The 19,522-nt window shown below is 33.0% G+C and overlaps 4 protein-coding genes and 1 non-coding gene across 7 annotated transcripts; 3 read left to right on the forward strand and 2 right to left on the reverse strand.

Annotated features, from left to right (window-relative positions):
• Positions 1 to 57: 57 nt before the first annotated feature.
• LOC107496972 (UBP1-associated proteins 1C) lies at positions 58 to 2,324 on the forward strand. 3 transcript variants are annotated; one of them, XR_001593696.3, is made up of 7 exons: positions 58 to 322; positions 412 to 486; positions 573 to 700; positions 988 to 1,420; positions 1,515 to 1,591; positions 1,678 to 1,791; positions 1,882 to 1,900. XR_001593696.3 is itself a non-coding variant. In XM_016118310.2 (6 exons), the coding sequence occupies exons 1-6, from the start codon at positions 236 to 238 to the stop codon at positions 1,942 to 1,944; spliced, it is 900 nt and encodes a 299-aa protein (XP_015973796.1). In that variant the 5' UTR covers positions 63 to 235; the 3' UTR covers positions 1,945 to 2,324. The 3 variants fall into 3 exon arrangements, 1 of the variants encoding a protein (XP_015973796.1); XR_001593697.3 differs by having other exon boundaries at positions 59 to 322; positions 1,527 to 1,591; XM_016118310.2 differs by lacking the exon at positions 1,515 to 1,591 and having other exon boundaries at positions 63 to 322; positions 1,882 to 2,324.
• A 575-nt stretch (positions 2,325 to 2,899) lies between these two features.
• LOC107458338 (uncharacterized) lies at positions 2,900 to 5,716 on the reverse strand. Its single transcript, XM_052251403.1, has 6 exons — positions 5,439 to 5,716; positions 4,481 to 4,545; positions 3,930 to 4,037; positions 3,195 to 3,321; positions 3,035 to 3,123; positions 2,900 to 2,979 (listed from the first exon to the last, which is right to left on the reverse strand). The coding sequence occupies exons 2-6, from the start codon at positions 4,488 to 4,490 to the stop codon at positions 2,900 to 2,902; spliced, it is 414 nt and encodes a 137-aa protein (XP_052107363.1). The 5' UTR covers positions 4,491 to 4,545; positions 5,439 to 5,716.
• Positions 5,717 to 8,251: 2,535 nt separating this feature from the next.
• Positions 8,252 to 8,324, forward strand: TRNAE-CUC (transfer RNA glutamic acid (anticodon CUC)). The gene has a single exon. It is a non-coding gene; the product is annotated as a tRNA-Glu (tRNA).
• A 147-nt stretch (positions 8,325 to 8,471) lies between these two features.
• Positions 8,472 to 11,002, forward strand: LOC107496988 (pre-mRNA cleavage factor Im 25 kDa subunit 1). Its single transcript, XM_016118327.3, has 7 exons — positions 8,472 to 8,809; positions 8,925 to 8,970; positions 9,427 to 9,520; positions 9,624 to 9,697; positions 9,788 to 9,874; positions 9,952 to 10,062; positions 10,284 to 11,002. The coding sequence occupies exons 1-7, from the start codon at positions 8,616 to 8,618 to the stop codon at positions 10,353 to 10,355; spliced, it is 678 nt and encodes a 225-aa protein (XP_015973813.1). The 5' UTR covers positions 8,472 to 8,615; the 3' UTR covers positions 10,356 to 11,002.
• Positions 11,003 to 11,132: 130 nt separating this feature from the next.
• Positions 11,133 to 15,137, reverse strand: LOC107496965 (pentatricopeptide repeat-containing protein At4g32450, mitochondrial). The gene is made up of 2 exons (XM_021143352.2): positions 14,565 to 15,137; positions 11,133 to 13,491 (listed from the first exon to the last, which is right to left on the reverse strand). Exons 1-2 carry the CDS (start codon positions 15,135 to 15,137, stop codon positions 11,305 to 11,307), a joined length of 2,760 nt encoding a protein of 919 aa, XP_020999011.1. The 3' UTR covers positions 11,133 to 11,304.
• Between the last annotated feature and the right edge of the window lie 4,385 nt (positions 15,138 to 19,522).

Below are 19,522 nucleotides of genomic sequence, written 5' to 3' on the forward strand. Positions count from 1 at the left end.
TTTGGTGGGGGAAAATGTTGTTTTTGCGGCGGTTTTGACAGTACAGAACAGCAGAAGGAACGGGGTCGTTAGATCAAAACTCAAAAAGTAAATAATACTAACAGTAAAAGAAAACCCTAGCCGTTCCCTCACTAAACCCCGGAACCTCGATTTCGGTTAAGGTTGCACAACCGAACCATCGTTCTCTGTTTAGGATTTTTTTAGCTTTAGCAGCAACCTTCGTTGGGAGAACGATATGGTTTGGTTTCAATGTGAGGACTGCGGCGACAACCTCAAGAAGCCCAAGTTGGCTGGTCACTTCCGAAGCTGCTCCGCTTATAGGGTTCTTATTCACTTCTATGATTTCATTCAATTTCACATTTACTTCTTTCTTTCTTTTTCATTTACTGTTCATTCATTCATATTCTGCAGTTATCATGCATTGACTGTGGTGAAACTTTTGGCCAAGACACCGTTCAGAACCACACTCAGTGTATGACCGAAGCGGTGCGTCTCTCTTTAGTGCATTTTGAATGATCCTATGTTCTGTTAATTAATGAACTATGAGTATGGCAATCTGATATTCTCTGCAGGAAAAGTATGGTCCAAAGGGGCAAGTCAAGAATGGTGCACCTGCAAAGCCTAACAAGGATGGCAACAAGCAAAAGCCTGAGGTTGATATCAATGTTGGTTTGTCCGAACGCCCTCCATGGTTTTGTAGGTATATATACACTATTTCAGTACTTTCTAATATTATTGCAGTTGCTCATAGGCGCTTGTTGCACATTATAGAGTGAAACTTAATGAATATGCTTCCTAGTATTTGTTAAAACAGCTTATTCTGTGGTTAAGAAACTTAAAAATTATGTTAAGAAGTGCTATAAACTTAGCTTGGTGTTGGACTGTTGGTGCCCTTTGATCTTTACTAAGACGAATGCTTTCTTTAGATTTTGTGTTTGCCTTTTTGCTTTGTCCAACTCATTTGAGTATTTGGTTGTGACTTGGCAGTCTTTGCAATACACAAGCTACAAGCAAGCAAACACTTCTTCTCCATGCCGATGGGAAGAAACATCGGGCAAAAGCCCGAGCATACCATGCTTCAAAACAACCACTGCCCCAGACAGACAAATCTGCACCTGATGCTAAGATTTTGTCGGAGGCTGCTCCTAATGAGGCTAGAGAAGGCAAAAATGCAGAGCAGCCAAAATTAGAAGAGTCTTCTAAACAAGATAATTTGAAATCAGGGGACGAAATGTCTTCAGCAAAAAAGAGGAAACTTGAAGCGTCGGAGGGTGATCTTATTAAAAAATGCAGGAATGACATTTCTGTTGACACTGGAAATGGAGAAGTTATTCAGGGTGAAGAAGCAGAAGGGAGAGTAGAATCTGCTGTCAAAAATAAAATTAAGTGGAAGAAGCTTATCAAATCAGCTCTGAAATCTGTATGTTCTTTTAACGTTGAAATGACATACTTTATTGTTTTGTGCTTAATTTACCTGTCTTATACTGATCCTATTTGTATATTTTGGGCATAAGATGATCATATAGATATGATGACTTTAAGATTGGACCTAACTAGAGCTTCTACCATGGGCTGTAATGAGCTTGCTCAGGTTTTGCATTTTGTAATCTTGTGGTGTAAATCTAATTTCTTTTTCTATGGCACTTAAATGTGCTTGTGTTTATTTATTTGTGACAGCAACCTGATGGAACTTTGAAGATGAAGAAACTGAAAAAAGTTGTCCTTAAGGCACTGCAGGAATCTGGCGTCGTAGTGGATGAAACTGAGTTCAGTGAGGCACTTCAGCAGAAAGTAAGTTCATCCACTTGATTGTGTTTCCGTTAGTTTGTGTTAAAATGAGATATTAATATGGACTTCCTTATGAAAATTGTGTGCTTACAGATAAACTCCAGCTCTAGATTTGCTGTTGAGGGCAAGTACGTGCAATTGGTGGCCAAAGACTGAACGCATCAACTTATGATTAAGTCCTAGGAGTTTTTCGAGAATCTCTTGCTGCTGGTTCCTTTATGTTTCAAAACATATGGACTGTCGAAGAGAAGTGAAACTTGTATTCATCCCCTCTTTGCCCACATTTTTGTCCTTCCTGAAAAGAACTGTGAGAAGATTCACTATTGTTTTGCTCAGATGTTCAAGATACAGGTTTTTTTTTGGATTTAGCAAATAGATACAGAATTTGCAGGATATGCATGTTCTTGATTGTATGACTTAATGTGAAGATATTCTATTTAATTTTAGGCAAGTTTCAGTCAAGTGATTGTATTAAACACAGCTCTATTATTGCTAGCATCTATTGAAGTTCTGTAAGAGGCTGAGTATGTTTAATCAATTCCATGTCTCACAAATAAGAAGGAACTTCCTTCACCTCCTTTCCAAGCAACATGCCATGTTGGTTTCACGTTTTGAAGCTATCACACGGAATCAATCTTGTTTTCTACCATGGTATTCTTTTTTATTAATGAAAGCTTCCATGTTTTCTTCACCTCACACACTTTCTTTGGTTTCATGAGGATGATACCCGGAAATACCCTTCGTCTTTACATTAGTAGCAATGCACATCAACAAAATTTATTGCACAGTATAACATATACAACAATTTCAGTATCCCATGTGTTACATATATAAAAAAAAAATTACTAGTAAAAGTTATAGGCAATTCATAAACACTCGTCACATTTCATGTGAGTATAGTATACAGCAATTCACAAAATCATTAAGTCTCAGCTTGCATAGCTGAATGAATTCTTGCAGTGAATTACTTCACCAACGAGATGCAATCCTTTCTTTTTACATCTATCTATTTTGAAGTTCTCATATACAAATGTCCAATAGTTTAAGATAGACCATCCGGAATTGCTTCTATAATCTATTTGTATTTGCTTCTCAAATTTCATCTTTGCACTTAATTTACACCTGGAAGAACCACCATCTTAGCATAAGAATGACTGCTATTATCAGCAATGCTACGGTGCATACTAATGCCTGCAAAGTCAACCACCACGCCAATTTTAGAAAACGGTTAAGCAAATTGAAATACAATAATACGCGATATCTGCATGAAATAGGCAAACAAACAGGTAGGAAGCATAAAACCACATCGGTGGGCATAGGAATCCGAAAAGGAATCTGCAACATAACAAACGATGCCATGAGACGAGATCAATAAATCAGCAAAGACAGTTGATAGAGTTACTTACGAGAACCATCCAACTCCGCATCCGAAAAATGGAAGGGGTTTATCATAAAGTCCCGTTTGGTAGTCCTCTGTATCTCTAATTAACGAATACTTTCCCTTTCCATGGCCTGCAGCATCTATTGCTTGTCCTGCCATGAACATAAAGTTGCCAAGATTTCAGGCAAAAGAAACATTGATTTGCAGAGTAAAGTTCATAAAACTCTGTTTCAAGGAAATTGGGGGCCTGAGGTTGAATCCAAAGCACAATGGGTATATGAAGGGCTTTGTCTAGGCCAGTAGCCCAGTAGAATTGAAATAGTAATTATGTGCCACTGGAAAACGCCATTTGAACAGAGAATGTTGCTGTCAACAATCACACAGGAACTAATTCTTTATGTCTATGATATAACAGATGCAAAGGAAAATGTAGGTAGCATTAACTACCAAATTTGTTTCATTTTCAACAGTTAGAAGTAATATGGTAGGATAACTTATGCAGTAATGTATGTCCCTTGCTGGCTTGCTGCACTCATATACCTAAATAAAAAAATGAATAAAAATGACTGGCATCCAATGGAGCCATCAGCATGCTAATTTGCTTTCCAACAAAATGAAAAATCCAATTTTATATAGAGGTTCAATTATGGTAAATGGCAAGAGTAAATTATACTACATAAAAACTTGGAAAGAAATGGTGAAGCCATTAGAAACAGACTTTTCTTTACAAGGTATATTGACATATCTTTGATATTGGTACCTCTAAATATTGAATAATTTCTCGCAGATGGCCTCAAAAGCTTATCCGAGACAGATCTCACTAATTCCACGTTGTTTTTCAAATCAACTGTCTCTTGCATCCTAGCATCTGAAACACCAAATGAAATCCATGGGAAGTAAGTGCATTGAGCTGATAGTCTCTTCTTGAGGTCCAAATTGCCCTATTTATATCAGAATGCAGTTCTATCTCATAGTGTGAAGTCTCCAAGCATATCAACTTTCAAGTTATAGGTGACAAAACTTGTTCTTATGAGAATACACATCTTCATATACAAATTTGTTAGATGAAGGATTTCTTCTGAATTTAAAACGTGTTCCACCCAACAAACAAAAATTCAATTCATATTATCTGATTAAATTCTAGAACTGCTTATATTAGAAAATTAATTTCTCTGTTTAAAAAAGGATATAAAAGATATGACAGGATGTTGCAAATATTGGAAAGATGAACATATACTTAAAGCACAATTTCTAATAAGCATATGCAGTTGTATTTATATTCATAGTATATCAACAATAATGTTTTAGTACCTTTATCCATGGGTAGTGTAGTTAAGTTCACACTGTCAGTTCCTCCAGCTGTTTACTCAAACTACCTGTTTTCGCGAAAATACAACATGCTAAGATAAAATCATGATTTCTCTGAGACTAGAATGTCTCTGTTTAGAACCAGATAATTGAATAGCAAATGTAGCTCATGCAAGGTATATGCTAACAGTATTTGAGGACTTTGGATCTCAGAAGTACTAGATTCAACAAATATGCATGTGCAGCAATTCAAGAACTTGAAGACTCCTAAGCATCCCATATTCTGCAAAATTTCTGATATTTCATATGAACCATATGTTTATACCATTGCAAAACATGTTAAATACATTAATCTTTTCAGATTTTCCGTTGTTCCAAGGAACCACAAAATTCTTCTTCCACATCTGAACTATAAAATATTACAAAAAAACCACCTATGCTCTTTGGTTTGGTTTGGTTAGAAGCAGTAGCAATTACATTAAGTATGAGACTTAGGCATTTGAAGCAGCTACACTATTCACTATCCTCCTCAAAAACCACAAGCTTGTTATTTAAGATACTAATCATGCATTGTATAACAAAGGATATTGTTTATCAAAGCTGGAAAGTTTCAGCATACAGCTGGTAATAACATCTCCCAAATCCAAATTTAGAATTTTCAGGTCACATAAATAACCAAAAAGAATTCTATTACACATGCATCTTTGTCTTTGATTTGACAATACATGTAATAACATACCAAAATAAGTAATGAGCAAACATAAAAATCTGAATCTACAGCAATCATCAACAAAGAAAAGTCTTACATAGTTACATATGTAAAATTTTAATAATAATTTCAAAAAAAAATTCTGCATCAGAAGGAAAAATTGGAAAAACCCATCAGAAAAAGGTAACAGAGAATTAAAGCATTAAACAACAACAGGAAATTGGAAAAGGAAAAGATTGAAGAGACACTGGCCTTCGATGGAGGAAGAAGGAGTCTCAGTTGTTGAAAATATCTAAGAAAAAGAGAGGAACTTTGCGTTATTCAACATAAAAAGCAATTGCTGCTTCCTCTACAATTCATCTGTTTATGGATCAAAGAGACCCTCTTTCAAAATTAACTATTGAAAGCTCAACAGAATTGACTTGAGTTCTTCTCTGTCCTATCTTGAGTTAATACTTAATATGAATATGGAAATTAATAAAAAAACTAAAACAAGAAAAAAAGGTCACTTTATAAACAGGAAACTAATATTTACTTTAATTTTATTTTTTTCTCCAAATGATCGAGTTGATCTTTAGTTTTTTACGCAGATTCCTTGGGTGCTTCAGGCCTGGTTTGGTAGCTTGTTAAAGCTGGTATTTGAAAAAAAAAAGTTTTTTTATAATGGTTATATTTAATAAATTCATAAATTGTAATAAAAGTAATTTTTTATAGGTGTAAATTATATTGATTGTATTCAATAAAATTTGTACAATTTAAAATAATTTTAATAATCATAAATATAATAAAAAATTGATATATATTATTAAATTTTATCATTTTAATAAATACTAGTGCTAGTTGTTGTGAATTTTATTTTTCATCTTCGCCCTTTCGGAAGTATTTAATTGAAACATCTTGCATAGTTTTGTTTTATTGTATATTTTATTTGGATAAATTTGTATAAACGTTGGTGACAAGTAACATAATTTTTTTTTTGTGCATGCCATGGTGTTTATATATATTTGCCTAATTTATTAAAATGAGATAAAATTTAATATTTAAATTAAAAAATATAAAAGTAAACAATTTTTTAATATTTAAAACTTATCATAAAAGATAACTTCGGCAATTTCGACACTAAAATTACAGGCACCATAGAATTAGCCCTTTTTTTATAAAGAGTTTCATTTTAAAAAAGGTAATAGTATATAATTGAAAAATAGTAAAGGATAAGCAAATTTTATTATTGGTGGTAAGTAGTTAGTTAATGATATTTAAAAATATGTAAAAGTGTTTAAATTCAAACAAATTTAAATTAAATCGTATCCAAATCTAAAATTGATTAAAATCACACTAATTTAAATTTAATTGGATTTTTTTTTTTGTAAACTGTTAGATCAAATTGGACTTGAGATCTATTTTTCATAATCGATTCAATCCAATTCAAACTGCACAATATGCTATAATATTATTATTTTATTTATAATTATACTTATAACATATTCAATTTATTATATATTTTTATATTATTCATGTATTATATTATTTAATAAATATTTATATTCAAAATATTATTTCTTTATTTATTTTAATTAACCTATAATTTTATTTCTATTGTTATGTTATTGTTAGTTTTTTAAAATATTATTAAGACTTGTTATGTCATTGTTGATTATTTAAAATTTGGTCTTAAGACTTGTTAGATCTATTTAATTTGGTCTTGAAATTAGATCAGATCGGATCAGAACTTTCTTTTTAAATCATCCAATCCAAACTGTACCACAAGTAAAATTAGTGTTCGAATAAGATGAGTTTTTTGACTCAAAATCGATCCAAATCGCACCATAAATATCCTAAAAATATAAATTAAAAATATATTATTGAATTATTAAATTAAAAAAATTAAATTAATAACTAAAAATATCGACAAAAATAATAAATTTCTTGAATTTTTGCTTGTATATAGTTTGACCGACTCAACATAATATTCCACCTAAATATTGAGATATGATAAAAATAAATAAATAATAAGTACTAACTCTACTTTATTTATCAGTTAGTCTTTTCATTCATTTATCAATGTAATAAATAAATATTATGATCACAACAACATACATTATGCGAAATAAAATAAATCAAATTCTCCCCTATATAAATGTCCACATCTTCATTAAAGATTTCATGATTTAAAGTAGGTAGGTGAGACAGGCCTGCTTAATTTATAAATCAATCCAGGCAATATAATAGGATTATAGGAGGATAACTCCATTCATCAAAAGAAGCAGTTGCCTTTCTCTTTATTATTAGTAATATTATTTACTGAACATTTTCTCCCTGAAGCATCTAAAAATAAAGTTGCTTAGAATTAAACTATATAAATGGTTGAGGTGTTAAATTGATGGTTGCATGCTGAGTGGGCTTAAACCTTATATCTGGCACTTGCAGACAAAGGAGACTTAAGAGTTTGAATAGTCAGATATGGCAACTCTTGACTTAATAAATCAACTTCACAGCTACAATGGTTGAGTTATCTTATCTTAATTCTTTATGTAAAAATTGGGCATTAGTTATCCATCTGCCACAATGCATTGCTTGTAAACAAAGACAAGTAGACAATTCTGATGTAAATCAAAACTGCAAGAGTCTTGGGCAAGTATAAAATCAATTTTAATTTTTACCAACATAAAAAAGAAGAGAATTTTATCAATCACTCAACCAAAAGTATTCCAAATCAAAATATCTCATTGTTAAGTAGGAAATTAAATAATACTAATAGATTAAAAAAAACTAATCACAGTTTCTTTTTCAAAGATTAAATTGTTTTCATATGACTTTAAAAGATTTTGAGATTTTAGTTGTGGAATCAACTACAAATATAATTATTAGATTAAACTGACTATATTAAATCCATTTAAGTTCAGTCCTTTCCCAAACCCTAAGTTAAGGTGAAATGTTTGTACAATGGATTTTTTTCTTTTAAATTTTTTTCAGGTGAAGAATCAAGGAATCTTATTTTTTATGGAAAGGTAGATAGATATGGTCAACTCAGGGTTAAATAAATTCTTGGCAATCTAAATAGCAATTCCGTTGTAGTCTAGGTGGTTAGGATACTCGGCTCTCACCCGAGAGACCCGGGTTCAAGTCCCGGCAACGGAAAAAATGTTTTTGGTCCGGCCAGTTCAACTAATTAAAATATAACCATGATACTGTGGCCCAAATAGGCCCAATGATCTGAGCCCATTATGGAGGCGGTGACTGGTGAGTTGTGTGGGATCGCTCTGGAACGTTGACACGACAGCTACCTCACTCACTCTCGTGTCTTGAATCTTCTTTCTCCTTGTGTGTGTTCGTGGCACCCTCTCGCGCCTTCTGCAACTTCGTTAACCTGTATTAATTGAATGCAACACGAAGCAACGTTGATAGATTTTATTGTACTGATAACTGAAAATGGGTGAAGCTGCTGAAGCTACCACTCTCTATCATCATCATCATCGTAATCGTAATCATGAGAGTGAGTACGATCGCAATCAACGACTTGAAGTTGACCTATACCCTTTGAGCAGTTACTACTTTGGCGCCAAACACTCTATTCCTTTCAAGGATGAAACCCTAGCTGATCGCTTTTCCAGGATGAAATCCAAGTTCGTTCTTTTTCCTTAATTTAAGTTCTGTTTTCTCTGATTTTACAATTTCACTTGTGTTCTGGCTTTGTTCCTTCCTTCTTCGTTCTAACTCTCTTTTAATTTTGCACCTTAGCTATGCTGCTCGTGGAATTCGTAAATGCGTGGAAGCTGTCATTCTGGTGGGTTGTTTCTCTTGTTCCTTCACCCTTCATGGTTTTTCTTTCACTTTTTTTTTTTCTAATAAAATACCTTGATAATTTGGTTCACTTGATTGAGTAGTTCCATGGAAGTGTTACCTAAAAGATTAGTAATTCATGATTGGAGGAAAAATGTTGTGCTTTATATGTTGTTTTTGGAAAACAAGTTTATATTAGTAATATGGTATATATGATTGAGCTCATGCTATATTAATTCCTTTCTCTGAAATTTTTCTGTTACATGTTAATTTTTACTTGAATTTTGGGAGGAAAGCATGGAAGGCTGAAATTGACTTGAATTTTCTGAGTAATATTCATATTTGTTATTGGTTATTTGCATTCGTTTTCCCTGAAGTGCTGGATAACAGTCCATGTTCTATGCCATTGATACAAGCAATATGTTTGTGTGCTGACAGAATGTAAATGTTCTTGGAACAGGTTGAGTTGTTCAAACATCCACATTTGCTGCTGTTGCAAGTCAAGAATTCCATCTTTAAACTACCTGGTGGTCGCTTAAGACCAGGTGAATCAGGTATCGTAGGAAGCCTCGAAAGCTCGAAATGGGAATGTAAGTTATTGTTTGATAATATTTTCCTACCTGCATTTCTAATAAGCAAGATTCTATGAATTTCCAGATATTGATGGATTGAGGCGTAAGCTGGTAAGGAAGCTATCTGTTAATGAAGATGACAATGGGACTGAATGGGAGGTATTAAACTCGTTATTTTAAAATTGTCACCATATACCTACCTCACTACTATATATAGATCATGATATGAATTGTGCTATACTTGATTAGGTGGGTGAGTGCCTTGGAATGTGGTGGAGAGCTGAATTCGAAACATTATTGTATCCCTACCTGCCACCTAATGTGAGATCACCTAAGGTATGTAATCATTCAAATGGCTTTGCTTATGTAGTTGAGGATGCCCTAATAGTCTTGTTTATGGTTCTGTGGTGAAGGAGTGTACGAAACTTTTTCTTGTGAAGCTGCCGGAGAGTCGAAAATTCATTGTGCCAAAGAACCTAAAGTTGCTTGCAGTTCCATTGTGCCAAATTCATGAAAATCAAAAGGTATGGATTTCCATTGGACCCAGAAAGTATTTAGGTCACAGGCTATATGATGCTTGAATTGATTCACATTGTTGTATATTAGGGAATTAAAACCATGTTAGAATCATTTGAGGATAGTATAAACTATAGAAGTACCTTATGCTCATTTTTTGGTGACTGAAGTTATGACTTAATACAGTGGTGCTATGTTTCCCTGAATGCCTTTATTTTGCATTTTGCAGAGATATGGGCAAGTGATATCAGCGGTCCCTCAGCTGCTTTCAAAGTTCTCCTTCAACATGATTGAATCTTAAGTCATTGACATGATGCAACCTTCGGTAGCTGAACATGGCCTTGACGACTTGTACACACACACACACACACACACACACACACACACACACACACACACACACACACACACACACACACACACACACACACACACACACACACACACACACACACACACACACACACACACACACACACACACACACACACACACACACACACACACACACATATATATATATAGAGAGAGAGAGAGAGAGAGAGTATACAAGAGTGATAGTGATGATGAAAACTTGAAATCAGAAATGTGCATGTTATTTCAATGGTTGGTTTGAAAATTTTCCATTGAGTACTTACCCCTTCCTTTTCTTTTGGGGCTTTTTTGTTGTTTTTTTCTTTTTCAATAATACACGTACATACCCCCTCATACACGCACATGATTTTTAGCCTTTGCTTCATGGGAGTTGTCTGTAAGTGTGAAATACTCCGAATGAGTGATTCATTCAGCTACACTCCTCTTACTCACTCACTCTCATTCTCTCTTCTTCTCAAATCATGACGAGACAAATATTTGCCAGACATTCCTTTGATTTCAACCACAACCGGGCCTAAGTTTTTTGTAATGTGAACTTGTGAAAAAAACAGTTAAATCTTTCAGTAGCTACTACTTCTGTATTATTATGTCCATCTCCCACCGGACAACTTAACAACCAGAATTTTAAAGCCAAAGCCTATCATTTTTAAAGTTTAAGCACTACAAAAAACAAACCATACAATATTGCAAATCACACGGGAACTGAAAGCAGCAACTGTATGATTTATTGCATGTAAATTGAGCTTAGTCAGCAATATAAAACTTGTTTGCACAAATTGCAGCCACTATAGTTTTAATATATTAACCTAACGAATGAATAATAAAGGGGGATTATAGATAACAAAAAAGGGTTGAAGTACCTAAGTTCATGTTGTTCACCAATAATCACGGCAAGAGCATAGCCCGTCTTTAAAATGATGGAACCTTTTAGCATCTCTAATGATGAGTTCTCTTCCAACAATCTTAGAAATAATCTTCAGTGCAGTATGACAATCCCCACAAACTCGAAGGTTCTTAATTACCCTGATAGGAGAGCGAGCAGAGCTGCTAAGGAGACCATAAGCAACAGCAAGTCTCTCACTATGGGCAAGCAGAGCTTCTTCTTTTCCTTCTTGGTCTATGTCATGCAACACAAACTTTGTCTCTGGAATATAGCCAGCTTCTTTCATCTGCGACTTCATACCTCTAAGTAAGGCATATATTTTATCATTTTCAGGATGAGAAGTATCTCCGGCTCTATATTCATGGACTCGGCTCCTTACTTCCAGTGGATTTTTGCTTGCTAGTTTCCTGTCTTTCTCTTTTGTCAAGTCTGAGGCTTTGACAGGTACAAGGCCAGCCTTGGATTGCTCAATTAAGCGCGAAGGATCTAGTTGCTCAACTAACTCAGCACAACGATACCCCAGCTCAGTGTTTCCGTGAGCTCTACAGAGATTCATCATAGTCTCCCATACATCAACACTTGGCTCCATTGGCATCTTTTCAATGAATTCAAAGGCTTCATCCAGATGCCCAATACTACCAATCATGTCTACTACACTGACAAAATGAGCCATAGACGGTACAATACCAAAATCCTTGCTCATGGATTCAAAGTGTAGCATTCCTTCATCAATATCTCCCAGCATACTGCATGTCAAAAACACCCCGATGAACATCTGACCATCAGGTTTCAGTCCCTTTTCTTTAAATTGAGTGAATAGATCAATGGAATCTTCTGCAAACCCATTCTTAGCAAGCTGTGTTATCATAGTATCCCATGTAGTCAAATTGCGCTCTGGCATATTATTGAACACATTGAGTGCGTCATCCACAGAACCACATTCAAAATACATCTCCAGTATCTTATTATAAGTGCTGACTTGGAGGGGTGACAGATATTGCAAAGCATTTCTGTGTACAATTTTTGCCTCTTCAAGAGACTTAGCCTCTCCACAATGGTGCATTAATTGTAAATATCGCGGCAAATCCACAGGAATATGCAATTTTGCCAACAATTCCAAAACTTCAACTGCTTCCTTCACTTTACCGTTCATGCAGAAACCATCCAGTTCCTCAAGTGTGCCTCTATATGGACTATCATTAGATGCTTCAGCTGATACGCCATCAGGTTTTGCGGAGCCAAATGTTGATCCCTGTACAGTATTCCAGTTTGGAGAATACTGACCATTTTTCGGAGTTTGCTGAAATTGTTCAGTACCCAAGTATCGCTGACTAAACTCATTACTCCCTGAGTAATGATCATTTGGTGACGGATTACGAATATTTGTAGGAAGATTCCCTAGAAGATTTCCTGGAGACTCTGAAAGCCTAAGTGAGCTATGAGCATTTGGATACTGCATCCTTCCTCTGGGTTCTTGTGTCCAATTCTGGTTCCCAGTAAATGCATTTTGATGCATTCCAATTCCCTTTGAATTATCACCACCGACCCCAACTTGCTTCTCTTGCATCCTTGTATTGCTTTGACCATAGTACCCATTGACGTCTCCATTATGTCCAAAGGAATTGTTCTGAACTGAATTCCTAGAGATGCTTATATGACTTTCATTTGCAACCTGACCAGCTCCATAAGAAATTCTACCAGAACTGCCATGATTATTTCCATACGACCCACTAAAATTTCCACCACGAGCAGCTAAATTATTCCCATATTCATTTCGAATTCCCTCTGTATGACCCCAGTTCGGGTTTATGTTCTGCCGATTTCCCGCCGAAGTTCCTCCGGCAGAACCATTTGCATTTGCTTGAGCAGAATAATCTGGACTGTGCCTACTCACTAGCTGGTTCTGATGTGAACCTGGGTTACTTTGAGTTTCTCTGTAAAACCCAGCATTGTTTTGCATCCGATAACCTAAAGAATCATCTGTTTGGTTACTACCAGAAACCTGAAAATCTGACCTTTCTGCAGCAGTACTAATAGTCCTCAACAAGTTAAGGGTTTTAATAAAATCCACAGAGTCACCCATACAAGAACCATTCCGGAACTTCAGAAGAGAACTAAATATAAGTAGTGAGGTTCTATTAGAAGACATTGATGGCATGAGGCCGAAAAGAGAATCCAGCTAGTTTGCCAAAAGTGGTGTATTCTATTAGTAATTTGAATATCTGAAGAAAGAATAAGTAAAATAAAATGAAAAAAAATATATATATAATCAGTTCATAGAAGATATAACTAAAAAAGAAAAGCAATAATTGTTTATTGATGCAGTAAAGAAACAAAATGATCAAACTCAATATTTATCCTTTGCATAACGGAAACTTACAGTAGAGAGCATAGTTATTAAAACCAAACCAGTAATTGACCTGGTCAAATGACCGGATCACCAGTCACTGGTTCAACCGGTGGGTCACTAATTCACCTGGTTGACCCGGTCATAATTAAATAAAAACATTAACATCAAACATTAAAACTTAAAATACATGTCCTAACAAATATATTAATAACAATCAAGTATCAATTCCTAGACATAACTAATGATGCAAAAAGAGATAATAAACTAGTCACTGGTACAAAATACTTTCTCAATTTAAATGAACAAGAGAGAGCAAAAGATAATACAATCAGTAAATCAAATCCGAGGAATGATCATAAAATCGGCATCTATATCTTCATAGGACAAATTTAAAGCTTGACCAACATTTCCTTCTTTTTTATTTGCATCTATATCTACATTTGTATATGTTTCACAAATCAATACCAAGAATAATTCATAATAATACAAACAGAACAATTTAACTAAACAATTTTATTCTGAGTTGCAACATACATGAACTTCATTTTCAACTACAATAATTTTCAGCAGCAAAAGATTTAGCTCAAAAGATGATTTACAGCAACAAAATATTTAGCTGCATGATTATTTCAGCAAGACAACAATAGCTTCAATCTTCAGTAATGATGATCAGTAACAAATTCAAATGATTTTTAGCAACAAAAAATTTAACTAAGTAATCAGTAACAAATTCAATCAGCAATGAACAAATTTTAAGTTAAGTGACATGATATTCTGTAACAAATTTCAGCAGCACATTCAATTTTCAGCAACAAATTCAACGTTCAGCAATAATATCAGAAGTGCAGAATTACAGCAACAAAATTGAAACTGAAAGAAAGGGTGAAAAGGCTGGAACTCACCAAATCGGTTGCGCGAAGGACGATGACGGCGAGGCTCGAAGCAAGAAGACAAACGAAGACCAGCCCACCAGGACCTGCTGCCGGCGACAAGGAGCGCAGGGAAGGCGTGCGTCTGAGTGCGAGAGGTGACGAGACAGAGAGCGACGACGACCGGCCCCGGGACCTGCTGCTTCTGCCGCGGCGACGACAATCGCGCGAAGGCGCGCTAGTTGGGTGCGAAACGGTGACGGTGAGGAAGCTGGTTCCGTTTGGTTCTGCCGCCGGCGAAGCGAGCGCAGGAAGGCGGCGACTGCGCTTGAGACTGTGAGGACACAGAGCGCGACGAGTGGCTGAGTCCAAAACGGTGAGTGCCAGACCGAGAGAGAAGTGAGACACCGGAGACGAGAGTGGCGTGAGACGGGGAGAGAGCTTGAGGGAGAGAGTGGCGAGAAAGAGACCAGAGAAGAGAGACGTTGATGCTTTAGGGGTTGGTACTCGATAGTGGCTCATGAAGTAAGCACTCAGCATCCATGGGCAACTTTGATTTGGGCTTGGGCTGTGCCTATCTGGGCTTGAACAATAACTCAAGCCCATATTTAGAAAAGATTGTATTTTTACCCTGTATTACCGGAATATAAATCTTTTAAAATTACGTCGATCCTGGTATTATAGATTATGATACAAAAAATTTATAGCATTAAACTACTTTTATATAAGTAAAAGTATATAAAATCAAGAGGTGATCAGCCAAAAAGTAAACAACTTAACTAATTTATAATTATATTTAATTAATTTTATTTATTTTTAATTTATAATATTTGATATTAATTGCTTCTCACCCTAAATTAAAATTCTAAATGATACTTTGGAGAATTAGGGGTGGAGATCAAAGAACATCCATTTAGTATAAAAAAGAAATATTATGATATTTAGTAGAAAAAACATCCTAATACCCAACATAAGCACTATCCACGTAGAGATTTTAGATTCACCCAAAGACATTTGGCTGGTTTTTTGCTGATATCCTCTTGGTTTACTAGCATTGTTGTTTATGAAATGGTCGTAAAGGAAAAAAGTGCCCGTCGGCTAAGAAGACCAGAATTTTAAACAAAATTAAATAATAAGTTTTTTAGTTATTATTTTCAAATGAAAGAGTTTAATTTTTTTACTTAATTTTAATATTTGTTATCCAAAATTTGAAAGGATTTAACGTGGATGTTTTTATATTTGATTAGATATAAGTTTATTGCACAAATATAAATAATATTTTTTATTATACTTGCTATTTAAAAATAATACTTTTTATTATATTTATACTTGCTATTTAAAAATAATATTTTTTCTATATATATAAATATAATTAGATATTAACATAAAAAAATTATATTGATAGTTATAAAATTAATTCATTTTTTTAAACAATTGAATTTTGATTTTAATTGTTAATCACAATATTAGTATTTTTTTAAAATTATATGTAATAAACATTTAAAAGAAAATAAGTAAGAATATATATTAAAAAAAAGCAGTAAAAATTTAAAATTAAATAAATAATATGTATTTTTATTTAAATTATATTATGTTGTTAATTTTATTTTTTGTAGAACATAAAGGTAGACAAAAAATAAAGAATGAGAGAAAAGAGAGAGAATAATAAAGAAGAAGAATGAGAGAGGGAGTTTGTTAATTTTGGAAATTAAGAAAATTTTTTATTTTAATTATAATAAAAATATTTGGTGACACATTTTAATTTGTCAAATTACTAATATAAAATATGAATTATAAATTATATATAGACTGGGAAGGATAAAGAGAAATAGAAAAAAAAGAGAGAGATAGATAAGAAAATATAAGAAGGATGTTTACTAATTTTAGAGGAAAATATTTTCTCTAAATTTTAATAAGAGAGTGTCATGTGATACATTTTAGTTATTAAATTAGTTAGTAATATATAAATATAATATATAATATAACTATATTTCAATTTTCGTATTTCAATTTTAATTTTAATTTTAATTTAATTTAAATATAATTAGAGAATGTCATGTTGTATATTTTAATTGTCAATTTCGTAATTAGTCATTGATAATGATATATAAGAGAGATAGAATGAGTGAAGAAATGAGAGAGATATAGAAAAGAAGAGAAAAGAGGAGAGAGTTCTTTAATTTTGAAGGAAAAAATTGATTTTAATTGCAATAAAAGAATGATATGTGATACATTTTATTTTTAAAATTAGAGATATATTAGATTTTTAAAACTTTTATCTTTTTCATGACCAAAAACAAAAATTTTTAATCTTTTTTAGTCTTTATTATGGTATTTTTATCCATCAAAACAAAATAAAACAAAAAAGATACACAAAGACCATTAATTAAAAAAATCAAATTTATGACAGATTAATTTTTTATTGGTCGAATTGAAAGATATGATGGACAACTAAATAAAAAAAATACTCTTTTAACTGAGGCCTAGTTGAGATAACATATTAACATACTTCTTAATATGTTGTATCCAAATACAAACTTTGACAATACCAAGTAGTGGATAAGAACCCTTAAAAATAGTAGTAGTGGATAAGAATCCTTAAAAATATTGGGTATGTGAATATATAGTGCGTGTGAATTCGTGATATAATATCTAAGATTAAATACTGTGTAATAGTTAGCTAAGTAGTCTTCTAGTCCATTATTATTTAAGCAATTTAGTAAAAAAGTAAACCTATAAAAAATGTTTATGATATTTGTGGTCCATTTGATCCATTAAAATAATACTGTAACATATTAACTGGAGACATAAATAAATAAGCATATTTTTTGTGAGTTGAAAATTTTACAAGCATTATTATAAATGTTTTTTATTTTAGGTGTACTATTAAAGAATGTTCTGCTCCATAAATTTTTTTTATTATTTACAGAAATAAGTCTATACATTCTTATCTAATTTCTCTAATTTTTTTATTTTTTTAATGAACTCTTTTTGAATAGTAGATTTTGTACATTTTCAAAAAAAAATCTCTAAGTTGATTATTCTTTCACTGTTTGTTGAAGTTCTTTCATAAATGTCAAACACAAAATTTATGATGGTCTGGTAGACATTTAAGAACACATCCTGAACTACATGGATAAGTTCCTATATAACCAAAAAGTCAGTACAAAAATTTATAATCGAACCTCAAAAAGGTCTCTCATATTGTATTAATAAGCTCAGACTAATCCCTAAAATTATGTAAGTGATATCACATTGACTTCTCGACAGAATAAACAGATACTATTCATATATAACAACCATCAACTATACAGCATCTACTTTATACAACAACTACTCATTTATTCTAAATATCAGTAAACAAATTTAATACTCATCACATATATATAACAATAAACAACAATACCTTAAGATATCTAACAATAAACAATAATAAAGGAATTTACGAATCAGCGGTTATATCTCATAATCTTCAATTACTATAATTAATTAAGATATCTAGCAATAAACAACAAAAATATTTTTTGCATGTTTGAAATAAAACGTTAACTATGCTGTTTATAATCACCCATATTTTGATGCAGCAATTCCAAAAACTATCGCCAATTTTTTCGTATTTTTGATGGACACAATTGCATAAGCAATTACATAAATGTGATTGTTTGCGTCTTGACCAATGGTAGAGAGAATTTGATCGCCTATTTTAATCTTAGAATTTTTGAATGATCAATGATATATGATTTTTATTTCATTTTATGTTAATTTTATAAATATACAAATGTTCTAAATTATTAAAATAACTAATTAATTTAGTGGTTGTTCATTATATACCTAATTTTTATATCTAATTTAGTAGTTATTCATTATATACCTAATTTTTATACCTAGTTTAGTGGTTGCTCATTATATATCTAATTTTTATAAATATACAAATGTTCTAAATTACTAAATTATTAAAATAACTCTATTTTTTTATTATATACTTAATTTTTATAAAATATATGTTATATATATATGGTGTGAATAGAATAGAGTATACCTTAAACTCGTACCCTATTCTACTCAGATATATCTAAATTGATTTCTATCTTATTCACAGCAAATCAGATAACATTTTTTATCCGAATAAATTGGACCGAATTAAATACTTGCAGAATATTAAACAAAAATATTGCTACTATATTGCAACATAAAGAAAGTCAACAATTATTTTTATTATGGATGTTGGAGTGGTGTATTGGTTGGATATTGGGGAAAGAGGGGTATTACCGGAGTATGGGTGCAGGGTCAACACCGGGAGGGGGAAAAAGGGGGGACGTTGTGGCTGAGCAGGTGGAGAGATGTGGCAACACGCCGGGGGCGTGGTGCCTACGACGTGGCGCAACTCCTGCAACACGCCATGGGCGTGCTGACTCACCACGCAGGGGCATGGTGCCTGGTGATCCGTGCAACGCAGGAGAGATTCCCGCGGAGTTCCAATGCGCCTGCTCCACCACGCGGGGGGCGTGTTGCAGGCTGCTGCATGCAGGGAACAGCCCCCCTCCAGAACCAGCGAGCTCTTCTCTTCCTTGTATATAAACCCCATTGTTAATGAAGCTGAAGCAATGAAATGAGAGAGAAGCAAGTTAGTGTTGAAGCTGTCTCAATATAGTGAGTAGTAGTGAAAAAAATTAGTCAGTGTAGGAGTAGTGTGTAGTAGTAGTGACTAGCAGCAGTGTAAAAAATAAATTTTTAGTTTAAGGGATAAAAAAAATGGTATGTAATTATTTAGCGCCCGAAGAACATATTATCAACTATTTGGATCATCCTATTTACGTAAGTTAGCAAATTATAATTTTTTTCTGTATTTAAAATTTTTTTTATGTATTTATATTTATTTTATCTATATATAATTTGTAATGAGAATATTATTTTGTGTATTTTATAAATATTTTAATAATATAGTAATAGTATTTTTATAAAATAAACATTAATAATAATAATAATAATGT

The sequence above is a fragment of the Arachis duranensis genome, chromosome 1 (assembly GCF_000817695.3).
Source record: "Arachis duranensis cultivar V14167 chromosome 1, aradu.V14167.gnm2.J7QH, whole genome shotgun sequence".
NCBI classification, from domain to species: Eukaryota; Viridiplantae; Streptophyta; class Magnoliopsida; order Fabales; family Fabaceae; genus Arachis; species Arachis duranensis.

What these genes read in the sequence shown, in the direction of transcription:
- LOC107496972 (XM_016118310.2), top strand. Translation starts at nt 236, where the DNA reads ATGGTTTGGTTTCAATGTGAGGACTGCGGCGACAACCTCAAGAAGCCC. An exon ending in CGCCCTCCATGGTTTTGTAG is followed by an intron (nt 701 to 987) that starts GTATATATACAC and finishes GTGACTTGGCAG; the next exon opens with TCTTTGCAATACACAAGCTA. An exon ending in TCAAATCAGCTCTGAAATCT is followed by an intron (nt 1,421 to 1,677) that starts GTATGTTCTTTT and finishes TATTTGTGACAG; the next exon opens with CAACCTGATGGAACTTTGAA.
- LOC107458338 (XM_052251403.1), bottom strand. An exon ending in TGCGGAGTTGGATGGTTCTC is followed by an intron (nt 3,124 to 3,194) that starts GTAAGTAACTCT and finishes GTTATGTTGCAG; the next exon opens with ATTCCTTTTCGGATTCCTAT. An exon ending in TGCAGATATCGCGTATTATT is followed by an intron (nt 2,980 to 3,034) that starts GTATTTCAATTT and finishes TTGACTTTGCAG; the next exon opens with GCATTAGTATGCACCGTAGC.
- LOC107496988 (XM_016118327.3), top strand. Translation starts at nt 8,616, where the DNA reads ATGGGTGAAGCTGCTGAAGCTACCACTCTCTATCATCATCATCATCGT. An exon ending in CTTAAGACCAGGTGAATCAG is followed by an intron (nt 9,521 to 9,623) that starts GTATCGTAGGAA and finishes ATGAATTTCCAG; the next exon opens with ATATTGATGGATTGAGGCGT. An exon ending in CTAATGTGAGATCACCTAAG is followed by an intron (nt 9,875 to 9,951) that starts GTATGTAATCAT and finishes TCTGTGGTGAAG; the next exon opens with GAGTGTACGAAACTTTTTCT.
- LOC107496965 (XM_021143352.2), bottom strand. Translation starts at nt 15,137, where the DNA reads ATGGGCTTGAGTTATTGTTCAAGCCCAGATAGGCACAGCCCAAGCCCA. An exon ending in TCCTTCGCGCAACCGATTTG is followed by an intron (nt 13,492 to 14,564) that starts GTGAGTTCCAGC and finishes TTGGCAAACTAG; the next exon opens with CTGGATTCTCTTTTCGGCCT.